This window comes from Ovis canadensis, chromosome 9 (genome assembly GCF_042477335.2).
Source record: "Ovis canadensis isolate MfBH-ARS-UI-01 breed Bighorn chromosome 9, ARS-UI_OviCan_v2, whole genome shotgun sequence".
Classification (NCBI taxonomy): Eukaryota; Metazoa; Chordata; class Mammalia; order Artiodactyla; family Bovidae; genus Ovis; species Ovis canadensis.
This window is the reverse complement of record NC_091253.1, coordinates 80,146,437-80,172,576: the sequence shown is the minus strand read 5'-3', so window position 1 is coordinate 80,172,576 and position 26,140 is coordinate 80,146,437. Positions and strand designations below refer to the sequence as shown.

The 26,140-nt window shown below is 38.3% G+C and overlaps 1 protein-coding gene across 1 annotated transcript in view; it reads right to left on the bottom strand.

Annotated features, from left to right (window-relative positions):
- ANGPT1 (angiopoietin 1) overlaps positions 1 to 26,140 on the bottom strand; it is a 298,338-nt gene that overhangs the window by 110,405 nt on the left and 161,793 nt on the right. The window contains exon 2 of the mRNA XM_069600381.1: positions 7,806 to 7,961. Coding sequence (XP_069456482.1) covers positions 7,806 to 7,961 — 156 coding nt within the window. The remainder of the gene's footprint in view (positions 1 to 7,805; positions 7,962 to 26,140) is intronic.

The window sequence follows — 26,140 nt, the reverse complement described above, 5'->3', positions numbered from 1 at the left end:
AAATCACTGAGGATGTGACTACAGCCATGAAACTAAAGCTCACTTGCTCCTTGGATGAAAAGCTAGACCAACCTAGACAGCACATTAAAAAGCAGAGACATTACTTTGCCAAAAAAGATCTGTATAGTCAAAGCAATGGTTTTTTCAGTAGTCATGTATGGATATGAGAGTTGGACAAGAAAGAAGGTTGAGTAGTGAAGAAAAGATGCGTTTGAACTGTGGTGTTGGGGAAGACCCTTGAGAGTCCCTTGGACTGCAAGGAGATCAAACCAGTCAATCCTAAAGAAAATCAATGCTGAATATGCATTTGAAGGACTGATGGTGCAGCTGAAACTCCATTACTTTGGCCACCTGATACAAAGAGCTGATTCATTGGAAAAGACCCTGATGCTGTGAAAGATAGAAGGCAGGAGGAAAAGGGGACAACAGAGGACAAAATGTTTGAATGGCATCACTGACTCAATGGGCATGAGTTTGAGCAAGTTCTGGGAGTTGGTGATGGACAGCAAAGCCTGGCGTGCTGCAGTCCATGGGGTCACCGAGTTAGACACGACTGAGAGACTGAACAACAACAATGTGACTATTATTAGTGAATTTAATCATTTAACATGTATTTATTGATAGCCTGTTGTGTGAGTACTATTTTAAATCCTAAAGATAGAGTAGTGACCAAGATAGACAAAATCCTTGCTCTCTATGAGTTGGAATCTTGGTGCAGGAGTTAATCAGCTATTGCTGTAGAAAGCCAGATAGTAAATATCTTAGTCTTAGCAGGCCCTGGTACAACTTCTCAATTCTGCTCTCTCACTGAGGAAGAGAAGCTACGACAAACCTAGTTCAGTCAGTTCAGTTGCTCAGTCATGTTCGACTCTTTGAGACCCCATGAACCGCAGCACGCCAGGCCTCCCTGCCCATCACCAACTCCCGGAGTTCACTCATACTCATGTCCATTGAGTCAGTGATGCCATCCAGCTATCTTATCCTCTGTTGTCCCCTTCTCCTCCTGCCACCAGTCCCTCCCAGCCTCAGTCTTTTTCAATGAGTCAACTCTTTGCATGAGGTAGCCAAAATATTGGAGTTTCAGCTTTAGCATCAGTCCTTCCAATGAACACCCAGGACTTATTTCCTTTAGAATGGACTGTTTGGATCTCCTTGCAGTAGACAGCATATTAAAAAGCAGAGACATTACTTTGCCAACAAAGGTCTGTCTAGTCTAAGCTACGGTTTTTCCAGTAGTCCTGTATGGATGTGAGAGTTGAACTGTAAAGACAGCTGAGTACGGAAGAACTGATGCTTTTGAACTGTGGTGTTGAAGACTCTTGAGAGTCCCTTGGACTGCAAGGAGATCCAACCAGTCCATCCTAAAGGAAATTAGTACTGAATATTAATTGAAAGGACTGATGCTGAAGCTGAAGCTCCAATAGTTGAGCCACCTGATGCGAAGAGCTAACTCATTAGGAAAGACCCTGATGCTGGGAAAGATTGAAGGCAGGAGGAGAAGGGGACCACAGAAGATGAGATGGTTGGATGGCATCATTGACTCCATGGTCATGAGTTTGACCAAGCTCTGGGAGATGGTGATGAATAGGGTAGCCTGGTGTGCTGCAGTCCATGGGGTCACAGAATTGGACACGACTGAACGAATGGACAACAACACTGAGAGACCACCCATATGCAACATATAAAACTTTATTTTACAAAAATAAAATGCCATTGAAAAATGGCATTTCAAATTTGACTAAGCCCTCTTCTAATGGGTTATCAAACCCTTTTCCAGACCTTGTGAGAAAATTAATTATCAGGGTATTTTCCTTGGATGACTCATTAGCAAATTTATTTTACTGCCATTTCAATTCAGTCAAAAAGTTAAATATTTACTCAGCTATCCTCTCATCAAGTTAAAGAGATAGTGGTTCAACTTTGAGTGCTGACCTTTCTGTTCTTTCAAACCTATTTTTGCTTAGACATACAAGCTCATTGTTTAAATTGTTCCCGAACTACTGTAAGTTTACAATTGTATGAGTCAAGTCCAAATAACAGGTGTGATCGTTTGTGACCTCTAAGAAGCAGATACCAGGCTGCAGGAAATTAATCAGGGGAAATACCTACGAGACAAAATTGAGGAAAAGCCAGAGTTGACTAGGGTCACCTTCTGACTGGGATGTAGATCTAATCACAATGAAGAAGAGAGGGAAAGGAGTAAGGCTAACATCTTAGTGTGCAGGGAGTTGTGCTAAAGTTTGGCAAGGCTGATGATGGAGAGCCCTTAGCCAAGTCATGTGTCAGTGGCATCTTACAGCTACCAGGAGTGGGTCTAAATATCACTGCCACAATACATCCTTAGCTGGAAGGGGCCGCTGAGAACTGTGGTCTCTGTACTAACACAGTGATGGATTTCAGAGCCCAGCAGCTGGGGCCATTGATCTATTACACCTCTGCACCAGCAGGAAATTGGAAAGATGCATTTTTATGACTGTGAGGGAGGCTCCATAGCTAATTAATGGAAAGTCAAGAAAGAAATGGTTTAGCAAATTTTTGTCACATTAACTCAAGCTCACTGAGTATAAAGACTGCTTTACTTATTGCTGTATTCTATTTGGTACTTATGAAAATATTTTGCATCAAGGAGGTATTCAAAATATATCTTTAAAATTTTTATTAAATTACGTTTCTAAAACTATGGCTCTATATAAATGATTGAAAGTTGGAGGAGAATTACACTGTTTCTATAGAACTTCTTTATATTAATAGTTACACAGCCAGAAAGCGACAAGGACAGCAGTGGGTTACATGAGATGATGTGCAGGCACATGGTAAAAACCACCAATAGATGGTGGTTCCCTCAGCAGCAGTAGCAAAAGCAGCAGCTTCATCATGTATAGAAAATGTTCCGTTGCCACTATTAGATCCACATTAATTTGCTTTATCTGAAATTCATTTTATCCTTTGCTAGAACTCCAGTTGCATCTGTAGCCTCTGAGAGAGAACAGAATCACAAGAGAGAGAGAGAGTATAGACAGAGAGCCTGTAAAGCATGTCGACTCTGATGCCAGACTGTCTGGGTTCAAATCTTCCCTCTAATACTCACAAGCTTTTTTCACCTGGGGCCAATTTCTTTACCTCTCTTGAGTTTCAGCTTCCACATGTTTAACAAGGGATGGTAATAATATCTACCCGACTAAATATTTTTTAAAAATTATTAAAAACTAATAGAAATTGATTATATTCTTTGCAGCCAAAGATGGAAAAGTTCTACACAGTCAGCAAAAACAAGACCAGGAGCTGACTGTGGCACAGACCATGAACTCCTTATTGCTAATTCAGACTTAAATTGAAGAAGGTTGGGAAAACCACTAGATCATTCAGGTATGACCTAAATCAAATCCCTTACAATTATACAGTGGAAGTAACAAATAGATTCAAGGGATTAGATCTGATAGACAGAGTGCCTGAAGAACTATGGACAGAGGTTCATGACATTGTACATGAGGCAGGAATCAAGACCATCCCCAAGGAAAAGAAATACAAAAAGGCAAAATGGTTATCTGAGGAGGCCTTACAAATAGCTGTGAATAGAAGAGAAGCAAAAGGCAAAGGAGAAAAGGAAAGATACACTCATTTGAATGCAGAGTTCCAAAGAATAACAAGGAGAGATAAGAAAGCCTTCCTCAGTGATCAGTGCAAAGAAATAGAGGAAAACAATAGAATGGGAAAGACTAAAGATCTCTTCAAGAAAATCAGAGATACCATGGGAACATTTCATGCAAAGATGGGTACAATAAAGGAAAAAAATGGTACAGACCCAACAGAAGCAGAAGATATTAAGAAGAGGTGGCAAGAATACACAGAAAAACTGTACAAAAAAGATCTTCATGACCCAGATAATTACGATGGTGTGATCACTCACCTAGAACCAGACATCCTGGAATGCGAAGTCAAGTGGGCCTTAGGAAGCATCACTATGAACAAAGCTAGTGGAGGTGATAGAATTCCAGTTGAGCTATTTCAAATCCTAAAAGATAATGCTGTGAAAGTGCTGCAATCAATATGCCAGCAAATTTGGAAAACTGAGCAGTGAAAAAGTTGGCTTAAAACTCAACATTCAGAAAACTATGATCATGGCATCTGGTCCCATCACTTCATGGCAAATAGATGGGGAAACATGAAGAGACTTTATTTTCGGGGGCTCCAAAATCACTGCAGATGGTGACTGAAGCCATGAAACTAAAAGACATTTGTTCTGCTCCTTGGAAGAAAAGTTACGACCAACCTAGACAGCTTATTAAAAAGCAGAGACATTACTTTGCCAACAAAGGCTAGTCAAAGCTATGGTTTTTCCAGGAGCCATGTATGGATGTCAGAGTTGAACTAAAAGAAAGCTGAGCACTGAAGAATTGATGGTTTTTAACTGTGGTGTTGGAAAAGACTCTTGAGAGTCTCTTGGACTGCAAGGAGTTCCAACCAGTCCATCCTAAAGGAGATCAGTCCTGAATATTTATTGGAAGGACTGATGCTGAAGCAGAAACTCCAATACTTTGGCCACCTGATGCCAAGAGCTGACTCATTTGAAAAGACCCTGATACTGGGAAAGATTGAAGACAGGAGGAGAAGGGGACGACAGAGGATGACATGGTTGGATGGCATCACCGACACAGTGGACATGAGTAAACTCTGTGAGCTGGTGATGGACAGGGTAGCCTGGCATGCTGCAGACCGTGGGTTCTCAAGGAGTCAGACATGACTGAGTGACTGAACTGAACTGAACTGAATACATGTAAAATTGCTTTAAAAAGAAGTAAGTGCAGATTATTAGAGGTGAATTTTAATATACATTTTTTTTGGTCTACTAGTGTACATTGACTCAAAATTGGCCTGAGGAAGAAGTCAGAAATAGATTCACACTACAGCAAGAGGCATGAATAATATCTGAAATTAATCCCTTCACACTGCACGCTTGGAAGAGGAACTAGAAAGAGGAGATATTGGTATGAACTAGTAACAGAGTAAAGAAAACACTGCAAGCTAAACTAAGGAGGAAGGGACAGGCCCAGCATTGGTTCCTGGTCTCACCACCATGACCGGTAGGGTTATTTAATTGTACTCCTCTCTCTTTTCTGATTAAGATGCTTATTGAGCACAAGAATACTTTTAAACACCACTGCAATAAATCCAAGGTTCTACCTACTTTAATTAAGTTCAAGTCTAGAAGGTCAGCAGTAAGTTACTTATCTTTATAACAACATCATGTGAAAGCTAGGGCATTAAAATACACTGTGAAACTATTGGCATGAGTTTCTAAAATAACTGAGACCCAAAATGAGTTAAGGAATAGCAAGACTTACCAAAGTGAACCAAAGTAGACTAGAGAAGGGAAGAAACACCTGGGGGCATGCCTGGGTAGCACTAAAGGTTTATAAATGCTTATGACAAAAGAATAGAGTGTACTGAGATTAAGGAGTAATCTAGGACTCACTTTGTAAACCTGGCCTTGCATTAGAACTTGAATAATTAGGTTTTAGGACTTCTCTGATAGCTTATTTGGTAAAGAATCCACCTGCAATAATGCAGGAGACCCCAGTTTAAGCCCTGGTTCGGAAAGATCTGCTGGAGAAGGGATAGGCTACCCACTCCAGTATTCTTGGGCTTCCCTTGTGGCTCAGCTGGTAAAGAATCCACCTGCAATGTGGGAGACTTGTGTTCAATCCCTTGGTTGGGAAGATCCCCTGGAGAAGGGCAAGGCTACCCACTCCAGTATTCTGGCCTATAGAATTCCATGGACTGTACAGTCCATGGGGTTGCAAAGAGTCAGGCGTGACTGAGCAACTTTTACTTTCAATTAGGTTTAAGTAGAATATGTATGGCGGCTTCTCAGATGGCACCAGTGGTAAACAACCCTCCTGCCAATGCAGGTATTATCACTAATCAAGGAGGCCAGAAAAGGAAAGAAATGTGTATGTCTCAGTTTGAGTACCAAACTCAATTCACTCGCTGTATCAACAGAGGATGAGATGGTTGGCATAACTGATACAATGGACTTGAGTTTAAGCAAACTCCAAGAAATAGTGAAGGACAGGAAAGCCAGGTTTGCTGCAGTCCATGGGGTCAGAATTGGACATAACTTAGCTACTAACAACAACAAGCTGTATCAATGTGAGAAAACCACTCAAGCTTTCTGTTCTAAATAGTCTTCATGAGTATCATTTGTCCATGAGAAAGTGTTTTGCATAATATAAAATGCCCTGTCCATATACATTATTATTGCTACTTGTCTTTAAATATCAACATTTGACCTGTGATGCCATTAACACAAATAATATAAAACAGAAACAAGGTTGTATGTTGGAGGACAGGGAAGCCTGTCATGCTGCAGTCCATGGGGCTGCAAAGAGTTGGACACCACTTAGCAACTGAATAATAACAAAGATTGCATATTATTTTTGAATTTATATTGTTAAAAGTTAAACATTAGAGGCCATCGGATTGAGATGACTCTAATGCCTTGGTAACCTACATAAGCAAACCTAAATCTAAGCCAGAGTCAATGGGCTTAAATCCATGAAAATGAAACTTAAGAACAACCAATCACAAACAGCCAACTAGGCTTCCCTAAATAAGGCAAATGCTTAAGCTATGGCCAATCAAATAATTTCCTTGCTTTGCTTCTAAATCTTCCATACTAAAACCTTTCCCTTTGTTCCTGTAGTAGAGCTACTTTTGGGCTGCACAATTTAAATCAATGTTTGCTTAAGTAAACTCTTGAAAAGTTTAATGTGCCTCGGTTTATCTTTTCACAATATAGTTCACCTTCAATTCCAGAAATCAACTTCATTGAGACAGAATCATCCTCTGGATTTCAAGAGGGGTAAATGGACTAACCATTTCCATGTTTAAAAGGGGACCAAGAGATTATCTTCCAGTCATCAAAAATAATATTTTCATTAGACTGTACTGGTAGACTTGTGACAGTGACAGTTAAAAGACATTTTACTGACTTGAACATAAGCATGTCATTGTCCACAGTAGGGTAATATATAATATATAATACATATACATATGTGTCTATATGGGGCTTTCCAGGTGGCACAGTGGTAAAAGAATCCACCTGCCAATGCAGGAGATTTAAGAGATGTGTTCGATCCCTGGGTCAGGAAGATCTCCTGGAGGAGGAAATGGCAACCTGCCTGGAATATTCCATGGGCAGAGGAGCCTGGCAGGCTACAGTCCATGGGGTTGCAAAGAGTCAGACACTACTGAACAACTGAGCACACACACATACCTGAACATACATATGAAGACAGAGTTTTAATTTACTTTTCATTATAAAATCATGCTGACAAAAAAAAAGCTACACATTCCAGATAAGTTCATTTGGGGTTATCCTTCCTATCCACTGACTGCACAAAACCTCTGCAGGTGCCATTATGGTAGAGTACTACCAGAGATAAAATAGTATAAGTCAAAATGTACATCAAAGGCACTGATTTGACACAAACACTTATTCTGTTTGACATAGGTCATATCACAGTTGGTAGTTGCAGTGTTTATTTGAAATTTAAATGCTGATTAAGTGCTTTGCCAGTCCTGTTTTTGCAAACATACAAAGCTAAATATATCAACTCTCATGAAATCAAGAGAAGCATGCCTAGCATGTCAGGCAGTCATTGTTGTTATTACCAATAAACAAAAATGTATATGTTTCCCCAATCTCAGTGCTGAAATGTGCTCTGTGTTTATGAAGTAAGCTAAAGGAAGAAAAAAAGAAATCTTTCCAGTTAAGAGTTTGTCAACTCTGGGCTGAGACGTACCTGGGTCTCAACATCTGTCAACTTCCTGGTCTGCTCTGCGGTCTGAGAGAGGAGGCTGGTGCCTATCTCGAGCATGGTGGCCGTGTGGTTCTGAACTGCATTCTGCTGTATCTGAGCCATCTCCGACTTCATATTTTCCACAATGTAATTCTCAATCTGCAAGAGATGAAGGGCAAGGCATACTACATTATAAGCAAATCCTTTCGGTTGGAGCATGTAATATTTACAATGACAAAACAAGACACAGCTGGCAAATCAGCCATCTGGCAGGAATCCTCTGCAACTCTGGGAGCTGCGGAAATTGGGACAGAGCACACAGGAACACAGTTGCTAACAAACTCCTAATATACTGATGCACACATCGACTCAACACGATCAGCATGGAAATTCACACTTGGCCAGCGCTTTCTCATTTAACCCTTACAGCAAAGGTGTGAGAGTCACGCACAGATGAGCTCACTGTTCTTTTCATTTTATAGGTGAGGAAACAGAATTAGAGAAGGTCAATGATGAGCCTAAGGTCATCCAGCAAAAACTCAACAGTTACCAGAATAATTTAAATCTAAATCTTGGTTCTCTGGTCTTTTCATTATTATCATAATGACCACTCAACTTTGAGAATAATTCCGCCTCCTCTGTAATGAAAAATAAAAGATTATGCTGGGTTAGAGAAATGGGACAAGTAGTGGGAGGGGGACAGTTATCCAAAACACAAGTCTTTTAAAGGAATATTAAAGTATGGGCAAGAGCATATGAAGTGAGTGGCAGAGCCTCAGAGCTTCTCAGTGCTCCTTCACACACACACACACACACACACACACACACACACTGAAAATATGGTCCATAAAGCAGCATTTGCCTTTCTTGCTTTGGGCAACAGTTAGTCCTTGTTGGTGCCATCTTAGAAAATACTACAGTTGTAAAATAAATAGTACCATAGAGGCCAAGAAAAATTACTAAGTGACTTAATATAAGGGAGCCCATTAGGCACCTGGGAGAATAAGGCTGAGCATGTGCACTGCTTGAAAAATACAGAAAGAAGCCTGCACTTCCCTCTCAGTGCACTTAATTCTCCCCCAGCACTGTGCGGTGACTACATTTTATTACCCAATTACACATATGGGGAAAACTGCATCCGAGAGAAGTCAGGTCCAAGGCCACACACCACAAAACAGTCAGACTTGGAATTGAGTACTGAAGTCCTTAACTCTCATACCAACACTGTTAACCACTGGATAGTTCTGCCAAGTCGTGCTTCACAAGCTGGGTTCCAAATCATTAACAGCTACGTGATTTTTACTGATTTGGTGAACCAAAATACATCCCCTATTTTATAATCTATAGTAACACTATTGTCATGTAATAAATATAGCCTAAAAATAAATTCTTCTCTGTAAACTTTGGCAGTTCACTTTCTAACATCTCTTATTTCTATTCCTCATATGTGAGGCTGCCCCAAACTAAAGAAAACGAAAGGTCACAATTAAACTCATGTTATTAGTAATAAGTTCTGACCTTATTCATGGTCAATATAAGGTAACTCCCCTTCATCCTTTATTCCCAAATTAGAAGTAGGGGGAAACAAGTTTTTTTATATATATAAAACAATTACAAAATAGATTAGGATACATATCTAGAAACTATCTTAACAAAATTTATGTCTCTAGGCTAAATTCAATCTTGGTTTTATTCCAATTGAACTAACATATTTAAACAACAATAGCAGTGTAGGAGAACAGAGGGTAGATTGGAGTATCAGACATCTATTGTTTTGGATTCTGCTCATATGTTCTTTTTTCTAATAACATCCCTTAACTTTCTTTTGGAATAGTGTCTTTTCCTCCTTCAGAACAAATGCTTTGAGTACAGTTGTCTTACCCTAGTTTCAGGGATAGGTACCTGTTTGAGCCTGACAAACCACAATGTTCTGCTCTTGCTTGGAGAGAATGAATTGTTCAAGAATGAAAAGATACCATAAGCAAAGCCATTAAGTCTCAGTTATGCAATTCTGTCCAACGTTTACAAAAGAACTTCTTTTTCCTCTTTGGTAAGTTGGTAACATATATGACTGACACTTGATGTACCACTTTGCCATCATAAAACCAGTGCCAGCCTAAGAATGAGGCTAAGTCAGAAAGATAGGTAGGTAGATAGGTAGATAGCCAGGTAAGACAGACAGAAGGGTACTTTTAGAGTACCTCAATCTTGTCTTGTTTTTAGCCAGATTCATCCTTGGACATGCAGTTGTAAACTGTGTGATGTTCCTTGAGCAGCCCACTTTTTTTTTTCTTTTGCTTCAATCACATTGATTTAAGTTTCTAACAATGAATGCTTAGCAAAGGAAGCCTCAAGCACGTATTTACAGTATGCTTCATGCTTATCCAGAAATCTGGGGCAGTATATAAATGTGTATATTCTCAAAAACAGCAGATAAATCTCCATCATGGAGATGATATCTGGCATTTATAGCTGACATTTAGCCATTGTGTCTACTATGCTGCAGGCACTGAGCTACGTGCTTTTCCTTTTATGATAGCACTTAAACCTTATAGCAATTATATATGGTAGGTATTGTTATAGCCATTTTATAGGTGAGACTAATAAGGCTTAGAAAATCCACAGCTTGCTCAAGAACAAGTAAGAATTCAACCCCCAGTGCTAAAACCCATGTTTTTAACCTTTAATCTAGTCATCTTAAGCGCTACTTAATTACTCTATGAGTTTCCCAGGTGGCTCCAAGAATCCTCCTACAATGCAGGAGACACAGGAGACCTGGGTTCCATCCCTGGGTCAGGAAGAGCCCCTGGAGGAGGAAATGGCAGTGCACTCCAGTATTATTGCCTGGGAAATCCCACGGACAGAGGGGCCTGGCAGCCTACGGTCCGTGGGGTTGCGAAGAGATGGACTCGACCTAGGGACTAAAGAACAACTAGCCTCTTACTTTGTTCACAAAATGGCAATTTCCTTGAGTAAAAGTGACTTAGACCATCAAAATTATTTTATGCCAGATTCCACGCTTACCGAGAAATTTCAACTAACAACTTGTTTTCCCTAGGTAGATATCTTTCCTGAGTGAAAATTCACTAACCAGTGAGCTCCAGTATAGATCTGCTGATACAATTACATCAACTTCTTATGTGGTTGTATAGTGGGAGTCAGTTCCCAGAGTCTGACTTATTCTGGGTGTAGTAATAATCATGTGCCCCAGTCTCCATAGAGGAGGACTCCCTCTGACAGAGTGACTACATCAAGGTTTAGCTGCTTTGTAGTTTATCAGTGTTGGAAACTATCCATTCATCTATTCTGTATTACTGTGCCTTTAACTGTAAAAATCAACACCAGCAAATCAAGTATCTGCCTTATGCCAGTATTCATCACAAAGAGCATCCCAATTCTATTGCTGATCCTGTTTTAGAAATAAAGCAGGTCTCCAACCTATCCTAAAATTCTTCTTTGGGCTGCCACGATGAGTAACATGAATCTAATGCTAGCTAATTATTTTTTAATCAAATGGGGCTGCTCTCTCTAACTGCTTTTTAATGTAAAAGGTAATGGCACACTTAAGTAGCAAAAACCAGATGTAGTTGACTTAAACGCTGAGGAGAGAGGCAGAAGTCAAATATACGATGTGTAATTAATGAGGAGGACAACTTTCATCTTATCTATAAACATTCCTCTGTAGATATGTATTTGTGAAATCCATCTTCAAGTGCTACATTAGCCAGGTTCTGAAAATATATGCAACAAATTTGATTGTCTTCATATATTCTGTACTGGTTTCAAAATATGTTTACAGAATATGATGGCTACTTCAAGGTTCCATGTTTTATCAACATCTAAGATGTGAATCTTAAGCGTAGAATTTGATGGCCACAAGAGCTAATGGGTTATAAAGTAGGAGACTCCCAATCAGACTCATAAAATTATTTGACTACAATGCCACTCTCAGTGTCTGACTCCAGAGCTTTTATAAAATATGGGCCAAAGAGCTAATAAGAGGATGCAATTCCAAATGACACAATAAATAATCAGTGATGATTTTTAAGCAAGGAATTAATGTTACATTTGTAAAGTGATTTTGTGTTTACAAAGAACTTTCATACACTGTCTGACCTGATTCTTACACCAACCTTAAAAGGAAAGTATTGACTCCATTTTATGATTTAAAAATCTGAGGCTCAGAGGGCTTAGGTGTCTTGTTAGAAATGAAAGAAAGGACTCAAATCTACCTTCTGCTGTTTCACTTACATCAGAATTGTGGGAACTGTTCTGCTGTGGACTGGTTGGCTGGTTGACTGATTGATTGACTGATTACATTTTTAGCCAGCTCATTGAGAATTCACTTACTTTTTTCTTTGAAAAAAACATGCAACATTAGAGAGTGATTACTTCATTCTGATTTACTATATTAGATGGCAAGGTAATCTGAGATGGAGTGACAGATCTCAAGCCAGGTAGTTGGCAAGTTTACTTTGCCAGCACTTTCAATACAATGGGTCATTAAAAATACTCTCATCAGCACCTACCTTTTCTGTCTTAGTATACAGTTTACAATAATGTTTTCTTCCACTGATTTTATTTCTTACAAACTACTGCTTAATATAACAAAAAGTAATTTCAACAATGACAACACACTAAGCCTTTACTAAAGCTAGGTATGTATAAGGTTTTACAAATACACAGCTCATTGACTACTTATAACAATCCAGCCATTCTATTATTTTTCTCACTTCACTGATAAGGAAACAGACTCTGGAAGTTAGACAAATTGTCTCTGATCACACAGTAAGTTGGGGTAGAGCCATGATGTTGCTTTGAAAGAAGCTAGATGGGCCCCCTCAGGATGTGCTCCTTCTAAAGAATGATCACCCATCAAGCATAAGCACACTCTCATGAATGTCACAGACAAATTCTGGTAACACACAATATTCATGCAGGGAATACAAAAATGAAGGCTACAGAATGAACGAGGTGCAACTGTTCAAGGATAAATTTTCATTTTTTTATTTAATCATTTTCACAGTGATTGATGCCTGTAATATCCTGGGAAATGTTTTAGGTGGTGAGAAAGCAAATATAGAGTCCAGTGTTTGACAAGGAGCATTCTTAAGTAAAAGAAAAAATATTTTTAAGAAGTGAAGATTATCAGACATTTATAGTTCATTCATAAATTGCATGCCCAAGTCGTTTGCCCAGTGACTAGCAGAGAATTAATGCTATAATTTTCTACTACAAAAGAGACTTTGGGGAGAGATTTTTTACTGGGCCCTCAAAACTCTTGCCACTTCATGTTCATAAGAACCACAATCTGTGTGAGATTATGACATGTCTTGCATATGAAATGCATTCTCTATCATTTCACTTCAAGAGATCACTTCAAGGAACCTCTTAAACAAGAGCATGTCTTAAAGCACAAAGAATAGAATTTCCCCATGTAATTCTTAGGAAAATAACATTTTAAGCCCTATAAAAATTGACAAAGGCATTGTACACTTAAAATATGTTGTAGATTAAATGGACTCTCATTGAATGTTGGTGCATATGGTATTACTCAGTTATGGCAAAACAACCATGAAATAAAGTAAAAGGGTAAATATGGGAAAGTAATAAAAAGGTAAAGCAATGCAAAAAAATGCCTTAAATGTTGATACTTTTATCTAATATTGTTGTTTCATAAATCAGTGGCAATACTGAACATGCACCCAAATCTTGGCTTATGGTTTTATAAAAAAAGATGGCTGAGACCAAATATATTATTTTCAAGAATTTCTATTATTAGAATTTCCAGTATACTGCTTCTTTTATGATATGGAGAAGCATTATTGTCTTTATAGACAATGGATCCATCAAACTGACATTTGAAATAGTTTCTGTAGTGATATGCGTGACATGAATCTCATTTCTTATTTTGGTATCTGAAAAAACAGTATTCACAGAAGAAAGAAATCCATTAGAATAAGTGAGCTGGAAGAGACATTAAATATTATGAGCTCCAAGAATCTCATTTTATAGATGTGGTGACTGAGGTTCAGAGAGGTTACAGAGCAAGGTGAAACAACTAATTGATGTCAGATGTCGGGCTGTGGCCACTTGGTGTGTGGGAAACTCAGACTTGTATCAGCAGGCTGAGCCAGCAGCAATGGCTGCTGGTGTTGGCTCATCCCACATTTCTTTTCCAGCCTCTTGCTTCTTCCTACTTGCTTTACTTCCGATGGCTCTTAATTTGAGGCTACCCCGTTACAATACTAATTCATGCTTATCAGTTTGGGGGAGTTTAACTTTGCTTTTTGGATTCTATTCTCACTTTCCAGCACTAATACCCACTAGCTGCTCCTTCGCCCAGGAGTCTCAGCATCTCCCTGCCTTTTATTCTCCCTATGCATCACCCTTCAAATAGAAAAAATGCTGAGACCAGACCCTTTATTAGTTCAGGCTTATTAATCCTGCACCAGTTCAGTTCAGTCCTAGCAATATGTGCTGAATGCATCCTATGCACTAAGCCTGGTGCCAGATATTACCAGTAAAAAGAGTTGAATCTTCCCAGAAATAGATGCTTATAGTATGGTCATTTCAATAGATTAGGTGAATATTCTGATGGAGTTTACTTCTGACTGTATTTCTTCCTGTAAATATTCTTTTTTTTTTGTAAGAAGAAGCTCTCAGCTACTGTAATTAATAATGTTGAGGGGACGTTTGTTACATCCCTCCAACAGAGTAATGGCAAGACCCCTGTTGAGACATATGGAGAAGCTAAGCTTCAAGGGTACCCCAGAAAAATCCCATAAGAATACATTTTAAAATTATTTTTCTTAGTTATGACTCTTTTAAGACCACAATTTTATAGATGCTGAAAGTTGCCATTTCACATAATTGGGAAAATCATTCTCTCTTCACATAAACAAACGAGATGTTTCCTGTGCCAAAACACATTTCACTAGCCTGGAACATCTCTTTTGCATCCCACCTTTTAATATGCAGAAAAATTCAGTCATGAAACTTTAAAATGTTTATAAACAGCTGCTTAACTTTTCTCTTTACTAGGAGATGCATTATCTGGGTTTTAATTCAAGGTACTATTATTGATTTACTCTGTGACCTTGGACAAGTCACTTAAGCAAACTGGGTTTCAGAGATTCATCTAGAAAGGAAGGGCTGGTTTAGATTATTTTTAATATTGTGTGAAACTCTCAAATTACATGATTTAAAACATCCTTTACAAAGTACAGGAGTCTGCAATATTTTAATTTTTATTTATCATAGAAAAATCAAAATATGGATATATATACCTATGTCTATAAAATATATAATATACATCCTTAATGGCAGTTTTGAAACAATGATACAGGAACACAACAGAAAAGCCCTGATTCAAATCTCTGTTTTGAGATAAAGAGGCAGAATCTCTTATTCCCTTAATCCCCAGGCACCATTCTGTCTGAAATATATTCCCTGTTTTCCTCCCAATACAGCCAGGCTATCTTCCTATGTTTCTTTTGTCACTGAATGACATCACAGCTGCCTTCCCATTCATTCAAGCCATGGAAGTTATCTTTTACTATTCCTTATCTTCATTTTCTACATTCATTCAGCATCAGATTGCTTTGCTTCTGATTCCTGAGGAGTGCTTAGGTCCATTCCTCTCCCTCTTTCCCTTTCTCCCTACTATATCTCTTTATCCTCGTTAGTACTGACTTAGGTCAGATTCTTGCCATTTTTCTTCTAGATTTGTTAATGCCCCATAACTGATTTTCTGACTACAGGCTTGCTTCCTTCAATCCATCATCCAGGCTTAATAAAAAGGATAGACTGATCTAAAACACAAATTTGGCTTTGCCACGCCACTTCTTAAACTCTTTCATAGCTTCCACCATCTGCACATAAAGTCACAACTCCTTAATCAGCACTGAAGAATACTTATGATCTGGACTTGGCTTCCCTTGCCCTACATGTACCTTATGCTCCAGATATACCAAATTATTTGTCTTTTTCTAAACATTATTTTATTCTGCTTCCATGCCTTGGCATATAGTTCGCTGTAACTAGAATGCTTCTTTTCTATCACTTTCTCCCTTTTCCTGGGCGAAGTCCTGATTTTCAATATCAGTTCAATATTTTCTCCTCAAGGAAACTTTTCATGCATCCCCTCTCATGGGTACTCAGAGAGTATCCTGAGATTCCTTTTTTCAAAACAGCATTGCCCATACCCCAGGACACCATTAGCTCCTTGACGGAAACACTGTCTTGTTGAGCTTGGTATCCCTTACCACCTGGCACAGAGTGAGACCTCAATAATATATAGATAAATGAATGAATGAATGAATGTACTTCAAATGAAAATACTAACAGCTTCCAATCGTGACCTTGGTCTAGTTGCTTCTTCCTGACAGTATGCAATATCACAGTACCAACTCTTAACAATGTCTTTTTGTATATCAATGGGACCAGTGTAAATGATACAGAAGTAAAAAGGTCTGAAGACAGTATTCCCACTCACAGCATCATATAATCCTACTTTATTTTCTTGTTATCTTCTCTACTTTTCCAAATCATCTCTTATGGGTAATTGTTTAGATTAGGTTAAGTACAGTAAACACACTGAAAATGAACCATGTGCTAATCACTGGGCTATACAATGAAAGCAAAGAACCAGTAAACCCTGACTCTCATGACCAGGGCTGTTTGTAATGCAAGTGCATTACAAGCGCTGGCATGAAGGTCCAAATGTCCTGCCTGCCTGCTGGGGTGGGATGAAGGAAGGAATGCCTTTTCTAAAAGGGAATCGAGAACATCTTCCCAGAGGCAATCCCATATGAATATGGCAGGGAGGGCACACATTTCTTATGTTTGCCTTAATTCACAAAAATATGACTTGGAAAACCTGGAGGATGGGAGGATAAAGAAGGAAGCCAGGAAGGCTATGACAATATGAAAACTGTTTGTTTGGGTAAGGTGACTTTCCTGACCATCTCTTAGAATGTGCTGTTCAGGAAATCAAGAGATAAATCAGTTAGAAGCATGGACATGCCACCAAGGCCACACACACAAGGCAAGGGCATGCTATCAGATTTTTAATATGAGATTCATTAGAAGGCTCAGGGAGATAATATCTTTGCCCTTAACTAAATTTCCAAACATACTAAGCATAAAATTCACTCTTTATAATAAAACATAAAAGTGCATCTTATGTATATGTGTATGTGTGTGTATTTCCTTGCACATATACGCTCTCACACACATTTATTCTTATACTCTCAACCTACATGTTGTCAGGTTTTACATTCATACTCTGTGGTTCCGTTCATTTCATTGTAGTTTGTTTCATTAGAAATCCATTTAAAATAACTAATGGATCACTTTCCTTTGGATGAGGTATGTTTCATGTCAGATTTAATCAGTATAGATAATGCCTGTTAAACAGTCACGGGCAGCTTCAGTATTCTGCCCAACAATTGAGAAACCTTTCTCCCAAATTCAAATAAACACTTAGATGACAGAAAAAAAAGGAAGAACCACAAAGCAACTTTGTATACATGGTTTTATATCAGTAAAAGTATAGTTTTTAACTAAAGAACATATTGTTTCAAACAGAAAACTGCAAATAAGTTCCTTTAAGTTAATGCTTTTTAGTTTCTTATCTGGAATGAAATTTACCACCCTGCAAGCTCAGTTGGTAAAGAATCTACCTGCAGTGGTGGAGACCCAGGTTCAATCCCTGGATTAGGAAGATCCCTTGGAATGGAAATAGCAAACCACTCCAGTATCCTTGCTTAGAAAATCACATGGACAGAGGAGCCTGGTGGGATGAGGTCCATGGGATGCAAAGAGTTGGGCATGACTGAGCAGCTAACACTTTCAACAAGCTACATCAACGCATCTGGTTCACTTAAAAGAAGAAAGTTTGACATCTGAACTAGAGACCACCCCAACAGATGGTAGGTTGTGGGAAGCTGATAGGGTAAAAGAGACTCTCCATGGAATAATTCTAAGAAACATCTTCTGCAAACTACATTTTTCCTCCTATGACAAATGGCTGTGATGCAAACAAGTAGCTTATGATGTTCATTTTTTAAAGGAAACCTTCTGCGTTAAATGAAAACATGGCAAGAGAGATCGTGCAATCCAAATCCTTAGCAGATGATAAAAGATACACAGTAACAAAAATGGAAAAGCCTTAATAATTAAGGAATTTATAGATTTTAAGAAATACCACTTCAGTTCAGTTCAGTTCAGTCGCTCAGTTGTGTCCGACTCTTTGGGACCCCATGAATTGCAGCACGCCAGGCCTCCCTGTCCATCACCAACTCCCAGAGTCCATCGAAATCAATGTGCATTGAGTTGGTGATGCCATCCAAACATCTCATCCTCTGTTGTCCCCTTCTCCTCCTGCCCTCAATCTTTCCCAGCATCAGGGTCTTTTCCAATGAGTCAGCTCTTTGTATCAGGTGGCCAAAGTATTGGAGCTTCAGCTTCAAAATCAGTCCTACCAATGAACACCCAGGACTGATCTCCTTTAGAATGGATTGGTTGGATCTCCTTGCAGTCCAAGGGACTCTCAAGAATCTTCTTCAACACCACAGTTCAAAAGCATCAATTCTTTGGCGCTCACCTTTCTCTATAGTCCAACTCTCACATCCATACATGACCACCGGGAAAGCCATAGCCTTGACTAGATGGACCTTTGTGGACAAAATAATGTCTCTGTTTTTTAATATGCTGTCTAGGTTGGTCATAACTTTCCTTCCAAGGAGTAAGCGTCTTTTAATTCCATCTGGTAGGTAGAAAAATGCCATCATTTTACTCTGATATTTCATACAAAATTGCAAGGCATTAGCACATAAAATCTAACCTTATTCCAATAAAACCCTCACAATAAAATCCCTCTGTTCAACATTCTGATGTTTTAGGCTATTACTTTCCCATATGTGCTGTTTCTTTTTTCAAAATACAGTTGCTCTATCTGCTTTTCTTATTTACTATAAATCTCTCAAGTTTATAATTGCTTTTTAAAATTAACTTTTATCTGCTTAATTGTGGCAAAATTAATGGTAAGAGCATGTGTGTATGTATGTATGTATGTGTGTATTTCTCCTATATATGGAATTCCTCAATGGAATGTACAATAAGCTTGCACAGGCATAAAACTGTCAAAGTCATTGTATAATACACATTCCAAAGCATTCCATGTGAGGTCTACCTAATTTTTCCTGAATAATATTTGTTGAGTAGTTTTTATTTAAATTACTTTTAGTCCATGTACTAGAAAGATTAGTAGGCTGGAAGTACTCATTCAAAGCATAAGAAAGGAATAATGATTGCTGACATTTTATAAATGAAATAAAATCCCCATTTTTCTTCACTTTGATCAAAGGACGACAGACACTGGACATTGTTTCTTCTTTCACAAAGACCATTCTGGTGCCCTAGTGATGCTTGTTACATTTCAAGTGTTTTTGGAAGAGAGCCCAAATTACCATTACAATGAATTAGTCTCTCTTAGAATTAACCTCATACCACAAGAGAGAATGACACTGAGCATGAGTAACTGTTTAAAATACCTGCTCCCATTACTGCATACATTGCCAGAAGAATTCTGTGAAAGTTTGTTTCAAAGACTCACTCATCCAGTTTTGTGAGCTACAGATCACCTCAAAGTGTTCCTTTTGATTTCATTCCATCCCCAACAAGCAATGAACACTTAAAACGGCTTTTCATTAGCTGAAAGAAGGCTGCTCTAACTCATTAGAAAGACTAAATCTTGGAAACAAACATAAAATATTTTAAAAATCATGACATATTATCAATAGACACAATAAAGATACCATTAAAACTTAGCAGATTTCATATTCTGACATATTTGCTTTGAATTTGTTTTTTTAGTAAGAAATAAAATGTTACCTAGACAAAACACCCCCTCCAAATATGCACCAAAATTAACCATTATCCTGAAGTTGATATGCATTTATACCACATAGTTATATACCAAAATAATAAGTTATACTGTCAAGTATAATTTCTAGACTTACAAAAACATTACCTTATTGTGAAAGTGAAAGTGAAGTTGTGTCTGATTCTGTGATCCCATGGGCTGCAGCCTACCAGGCTTCTCTGTCCATGGGATTTTTCAGGCAAGAATACTGGAGTGGGTTGCCATTTCCTTCTCCAGGAGATCTTCCTGACCCAGGGATTGAACTCGGGTCTCCAGCATTGTAGGCAGATGCTTTACCATCTGAGGCACCAGGGAAGTCCCTTATTGTATGGCTTCTTAAACTCTTACTTTTAAATCAACATTATGTTTTTGAGACTTAGCCATATTAGTAGTGTACTTTTTATTATGCATTGTAAGACTGAGTCAGATTTAGTAATTTCAACTGCTAATAAAACAGTCTTATATCTCAAGGCTTATCTTACCCAGAAGAAAGGAGTTCAAACTCTAATCAGATCCATTACCCTGAGTTCTAGCTCTGTCACAAGAACAAAGTGTTTCTCAGCATTTCACAAAGCCCCTAGGATTTCTTCTTTAAGGAGAAGAAAGAAAGCTGCATGATGAATCTTCTCCCATTTATAGACTGTATCTCAAGGATCCATACCAATAATCTTTATCTTTGGCAAATAGTCATTTCCCAGAGAGAGCAATTACGAGATTAAGAAAAAGGGAAAAAAGGAAACAAGTTACCAAAATTAAAATTCACTCTACAGTCCTACTCAAGCATAAATTACTACATTAAGATATTAAAATAACCATGACATAAATTATAATGACAGTTCTCCCAACTTTCTAGGGAGCTTTTCGCTGAATGGACTGTGTAGTCTAGATTTTAAGGTATAAAGTAATGAAAAAGTACCAGCTCTCCATGGCTTAAAAATACCCTTCTACTTAACATAACAAGTAGTATACAAATGATAAATGTAGTATGTTCTCAATTATGGTAAGTGTATTCAGGTACACATTTGTATGCATCGGAAAAAGAAAAGAAACTGAATTGTGAACAATGTATGTCTCTGGCTGATGGGAATACAGGTGAAAATTTTATTTTCTTCTTAAAAGGCTTTGATATTTTCCACTTTCTTTAAGAAAGTAACAATTTTATTTTATATTCAGAAAAAGATACAAAGAAAGAGAAGGACACTAAAGATATTAGAATGCATTCATTCAGTGGGAAACTTATACATGTGGTAACTTAGGGGCAGCTGAGTTAGATCAAACCTGTATCCACAGAGGTGCCACTGGTTCCATTGCTTTTTTTTTTTTTCTTTTTCTTTTAGGGCTGTCCCTTATCCACACATCCCCAATTCCATGGCTTCAAAAGAACCAAAGAAAACAAATAAACAAAAGAAAACAAAAGAGCAGAAACAGTCACAGGTAGTTTCTTTGAAGGGGAAGGGTTTTGTGGAAAGCTTAGAATAGCAGCCATCCTTTACTGAGCGTTTCCTATGTCAATGGGGGCTTCCCTGGTGGCTCAGCTGGTAAAGAACCCATCTGCCATGCGGGAGACCTGGTGCGATTCCTGGGTTGGAAAGATCCCCTGGAGAAGGGAAAGGCCACCCACTCCAGTATTCTGGCCTGGAGAATTCCATGGATGTATAGTTCATGGGGCCGCAAGGAGTCGGACACAACTGAGTGACTTTCACTTCACTGTGTGTCAGTGAGCTTTAATTATTCCTCACAGCAGTCCTTTTGAATAGGTATTGTTACCATCTTACATTGGTGAAATGGTAAAACTGAGAAATTTATGGATGTGATCAGGGTCAAAGAGCCCAAATGCTAGAAGTGGTAGTCTGTCTGATACCTGTCTATTTTCTTTCCACTTCAGTTGGCTTCTGGTTCTTGGTTAGTGCAAGGATCACAAACATGCCATTTGCTGCCCAAATTCATCCAGCTGAAGCTAGCACTTTATTCTTTAAGTATGTGACTTCCCGGGTGGCTCAGATGGTAAAGCATCTGCCTACAATGAAGGAGACCTGGATTCAACCCCTGGGTTGGGAAGATCTCCTGGAGAAGGAAATGACAACCCACTCCAGTATTCTTGTTTGGAAAATCCCATGGATGGAGGAGCCTGGTAGGCTACAATCCATGAGGTCGGAAAGAGTCATACATGACTGAGCAACTTCACTTCACTTTATTCTTTAAGTGTAGTTTCAAGACCTTTATCTAGAACTCATAATCTCCAATTAACCTACCTCTCTTTTACTTTAAGTTACTAAGGGAAGCTGTCCTGATCGTAAAGCCATTAGAGTTGCCACTAGTGTGGGGGAATGGGGAAAATAAGAGTACTTAACAATCATCACCTTCCATTGGTAAAGCACAGCAACAACTCTTCATTCACTGTTCTCCCTTTTTAAATAAAATAAAAAATCCCCTTCACCACTATCATGCTGAGGAATACTGAAAGATTGATTGGGCCGACATGCAGTAGGCCTCCCTAAACCCACCTAAACTTTGATGCCTTTCTAAACTGAACATGAAGTAGTAATTTTATATGACAAGGTGACTCTTTCCTCAGCTCCATGATGATATGCTTTTTATTGCCTCATTAACTATCCTTACTGAAAAGTATTAGTATTTTCTTTCATTTACTCAACCAAAAGAGATATCAACTTCCTATAGCATGTGGATAGGTTCATTCTCTGGTTCATTATTCTATTACCTCTTCAAAACAACACAAATGCCAAGTGAAATACTTAATCTAATGTTCATATAATCATTGAAAGCTTATTATATACTCTAATATTGTGATTTAAAATAAGCTTACCAATAAATTTTCATCAAAACTCTTCAAACAAGGCTCTCTTTAGGTTGCTTTTGAGGTTATTAAAACTGGTTGAACTATATATAAATTAAAATTGCTGAACTAAATCTTTGCTCAAAAGTTTTCAGTTGTTAAAACTAAAGGTATATTTACAACTAAATACACTTACTGTATCTTGCAGATATACATATATCTGTAAAACAATGAATCAGAATATATATATATATATATATATATGATACAGAAGTAGACTAATTGTTTCCCTTTAAAAAGTCACATCTTATCAAGCAGGTATAAGATTATAGATAGTAGATTATATATCAACAAAGACATAAAGGACATGCATAGATGTAGGTGTGTAATTATGTATGTTTACATAATATAAATGTGTGTATATATGTGTGTGTGTGTGTGTACTTTATTATGTGAGAAAAACCCAGTTAGATAAACATCTCTTGAGTCACTTTTATATGTTTTCTATGTTAAGAAGCATTGCATCATGAATATAAGATGCAAAATATATAGTTCTTGACTAGTCCTTGTCTAGTGAGAAAGACAGTATATAAGCAGAGATTATTTAATGTGGTAATGATTAGAATATAAATTGCCTATACAGGACTGTGAAATATATACCCCAAGTTTATGAAATCCATTACAGTTTTATTCCATATACTCATACAGAAGAAATAGTTTGGTAGTTTTCTCAGTTAGCACAACATGACTGAGCACAAATATAATTTGTAAAATGTACATGTTTAATCAGCCTCTCTTCTGTTCTGATGTGAATTCCCACCCAGGACTGATTTCTGTCAGCATTCACAGTTTTATCATGGCTTTTTATATTAAAATTTTATCAGCATCATTATTTCCTGGAAACCACGAAACTCCAAAATTACATATCCTAGGATGTCACTGAGGTAGGTCTTTTACATTCTTGACTTCTTAAAGCCAAGCATTTTCATGCCACAGCATGAGATATGTTACATTAAAAATTTAAGGAGTTTGCCAGAAAATCATCATCATAGCAGGATATCATACATTTGTTTTCTCACGACATTTTCATCTGTAGAAATGGAGAATCAAAAAAATAGGCTAACTTCCACCAAAGAAACAGTGAATTAGAGCTCAGAGCAGAACCAGAATTCTTGCTGTGCCTTTTCTAAATCCAGAGTCCAAAGTCTGTACTAATACACATCTACACACGATGTCTATTAGCCCAGATTTAAGGGTTTCTCCTATCAAAAGTTAAGATTAATTATGGCCTATCTGACTTCTTCCAAAGAGGAAGAAAGCTCTTGGTAAACCTGCATAAGCAGGTGGAACCTTATGGGGTGCTGGGTAATCTTTAACATAGTGTTACGGGCTTCCCTGGTGGCTCAGAGAGTAAAGCATCTGCCTGCAATGCGGGAGACCTGGGTTTGATCCCTGGGTGATCCCCTGGAGAAGGAAAAGGCAACCCACTCTGGTTCTCTTGCCTGGAAAATCTCAGGGATGGAGAAGCCTGGTAGGCTACAGTCCATAGGGTCGCAAAGAGTTGGACACGACTGAGCAACTTCACTATCGTTTTCACAGAGAGCTCCCAGGATGTATCATCAGGAGATCTGGGTGATTTTTTTTTTCACTTGTCAGCCATACGAACTGTATAGTCTTTTTCTCCTCTGAGATAAATATTTCTCATCAGAAAAATCATCCTGTTAATTATATCTGTCCTAAGTACTGAGCGCCGAAGAATTGATGCTTTTGAACTGTGGTGTTGGAGAAGACTCTTGAGAGTCCCTTGGACTGCAAGGAGATCCAACCAGTCCATTCTGAAGGAGATCAGCCCTGGCATTTCTTTGGAAGGAATGATTCTGAAGCTGAAACTCCAGTACTTTGGCCACCTCATGCAAAGAGTTAACTCATTGGAAAAGACTTTGATGCTGGGAGGGATTGGGGGCAGGAGGAGAAGGGGACGACAGAGGATGAGATGGCTAGATGGCATCACTGACTCGATGGACGTGAGTCTGAGTGAACTCCGGGAGCTGGTGATGGACAGGGAGGCCTGGTGTGCTGCGATTCATGGGGTCCCAAAGAGTCAGACATGACTGAGCGACTGAACTGAAGTATCTCATAAGTTTGTTGTCATGATCAATGAAATAAGTATGTGAAAACATGTGGTCAGCTCTAAGATGCTATACAAACGACAGATACTTATACTTTGGTTGAGAATCATGTTAGGAGAAGCAGTTTGAAAATCTGTTAGAAGTGAAAATTCTCCAGTGTAAAAAAAAAAAAATATATATATATATATATATCTCAATGAGAAGATAATTAATGGTTCAAACTAGCCATTGCATTACTTCCCTTACTGAATTCAGATTTATAGCCACCAGTATGTGAGAAGAAGCAGTGTATGAGATAAAAGAGCAAGTTTTGGATTCTGATAGCTTTATACTGGCAATTGATTAACTGTGTAAGGTTAAGTAAATTGCCTTCCCTCTCTGTGCCTCAGCTTCTGCATCTAGAAAATGGGAATAATAATGTACCTACAGCATAGTATTGTTCAAGGATTAAAAAGGCAATATAAAAAGACCTACATTGAAAAATAAAATGTTTCTAATGGAAAGGAATGGGTTTCAACTTTCTCAGCAGATATGGACGTAAGAGATGGTGAAAAGTGAAAATGAAAGTGTTAGTTGCTCAGTTGTGTCCAACTCTTTGCGACCACATGAACTATAGCCTGCAGGCTCCTCTGTCCATGGGATTTCCCAAGCAAGAATACTGGAATGGGTAGCCATTCCCTATTCCAGGTAATCTTCCCGACCCAGGGATCGAACCTGGATCTCTGCAGGTTCTCTCTCTGCATTGCAGGCAGAGTCTTTACCATCTGAGCCACCAGGGAAACCTGACTAAGTGATGGTATAGTAGAGTTAAAAAGAAAAAATTAAAGAGGAATTTGTTCTTAGAGACATAGCTTCCTACCACTGAGCATTGTGACAATGAACAAGCTGCTTCACTATTCTGAGCCTTGATTTCCTCATCTGTACACTAGATGTACATCAAAACAGTTTTATAAAGCTAAAGTAAAAATATTTTGTAAACCACAGGCATACAAAGATAAAAGACTCATTACAGCATGTTGTCAATCTCTGATACTACTGCTTGCCTAATGCTAAACAGTTTTGCAAATCTTCATATTTAGAGAAGTGTAAGTATCTTTCCTATTTACACTGTCTCAGAAATCCACGTACTGTAGGGTGGCCAAAATGTCTGGGAACAGATAATAATATTTTATTGTATTTTAATGTAATGTCAGAAAGCCATTTATTACATATATTCAGTAATTCTTCCAGACATTATGGCCACAGGGTGTAAAGAAACCTCTTGTACAACATGTGCTAGTTGTTTCAAACCTTCAGAGGAAACTTTCTCCTTGAGCAATTTTAACCCCAAAATATCTACAATTATGATTTTGATGATGATTAGACTCTGAATTGCTAGGCCAGCAAAGAATAAAGTGTAAGACTGCAGTGAATAAATTTCCCAGATGTCTTTCATAAAAATACTGGGGCCAGGGAGAAGAGGGTGGAATTAGGGGAAGGTTACAAA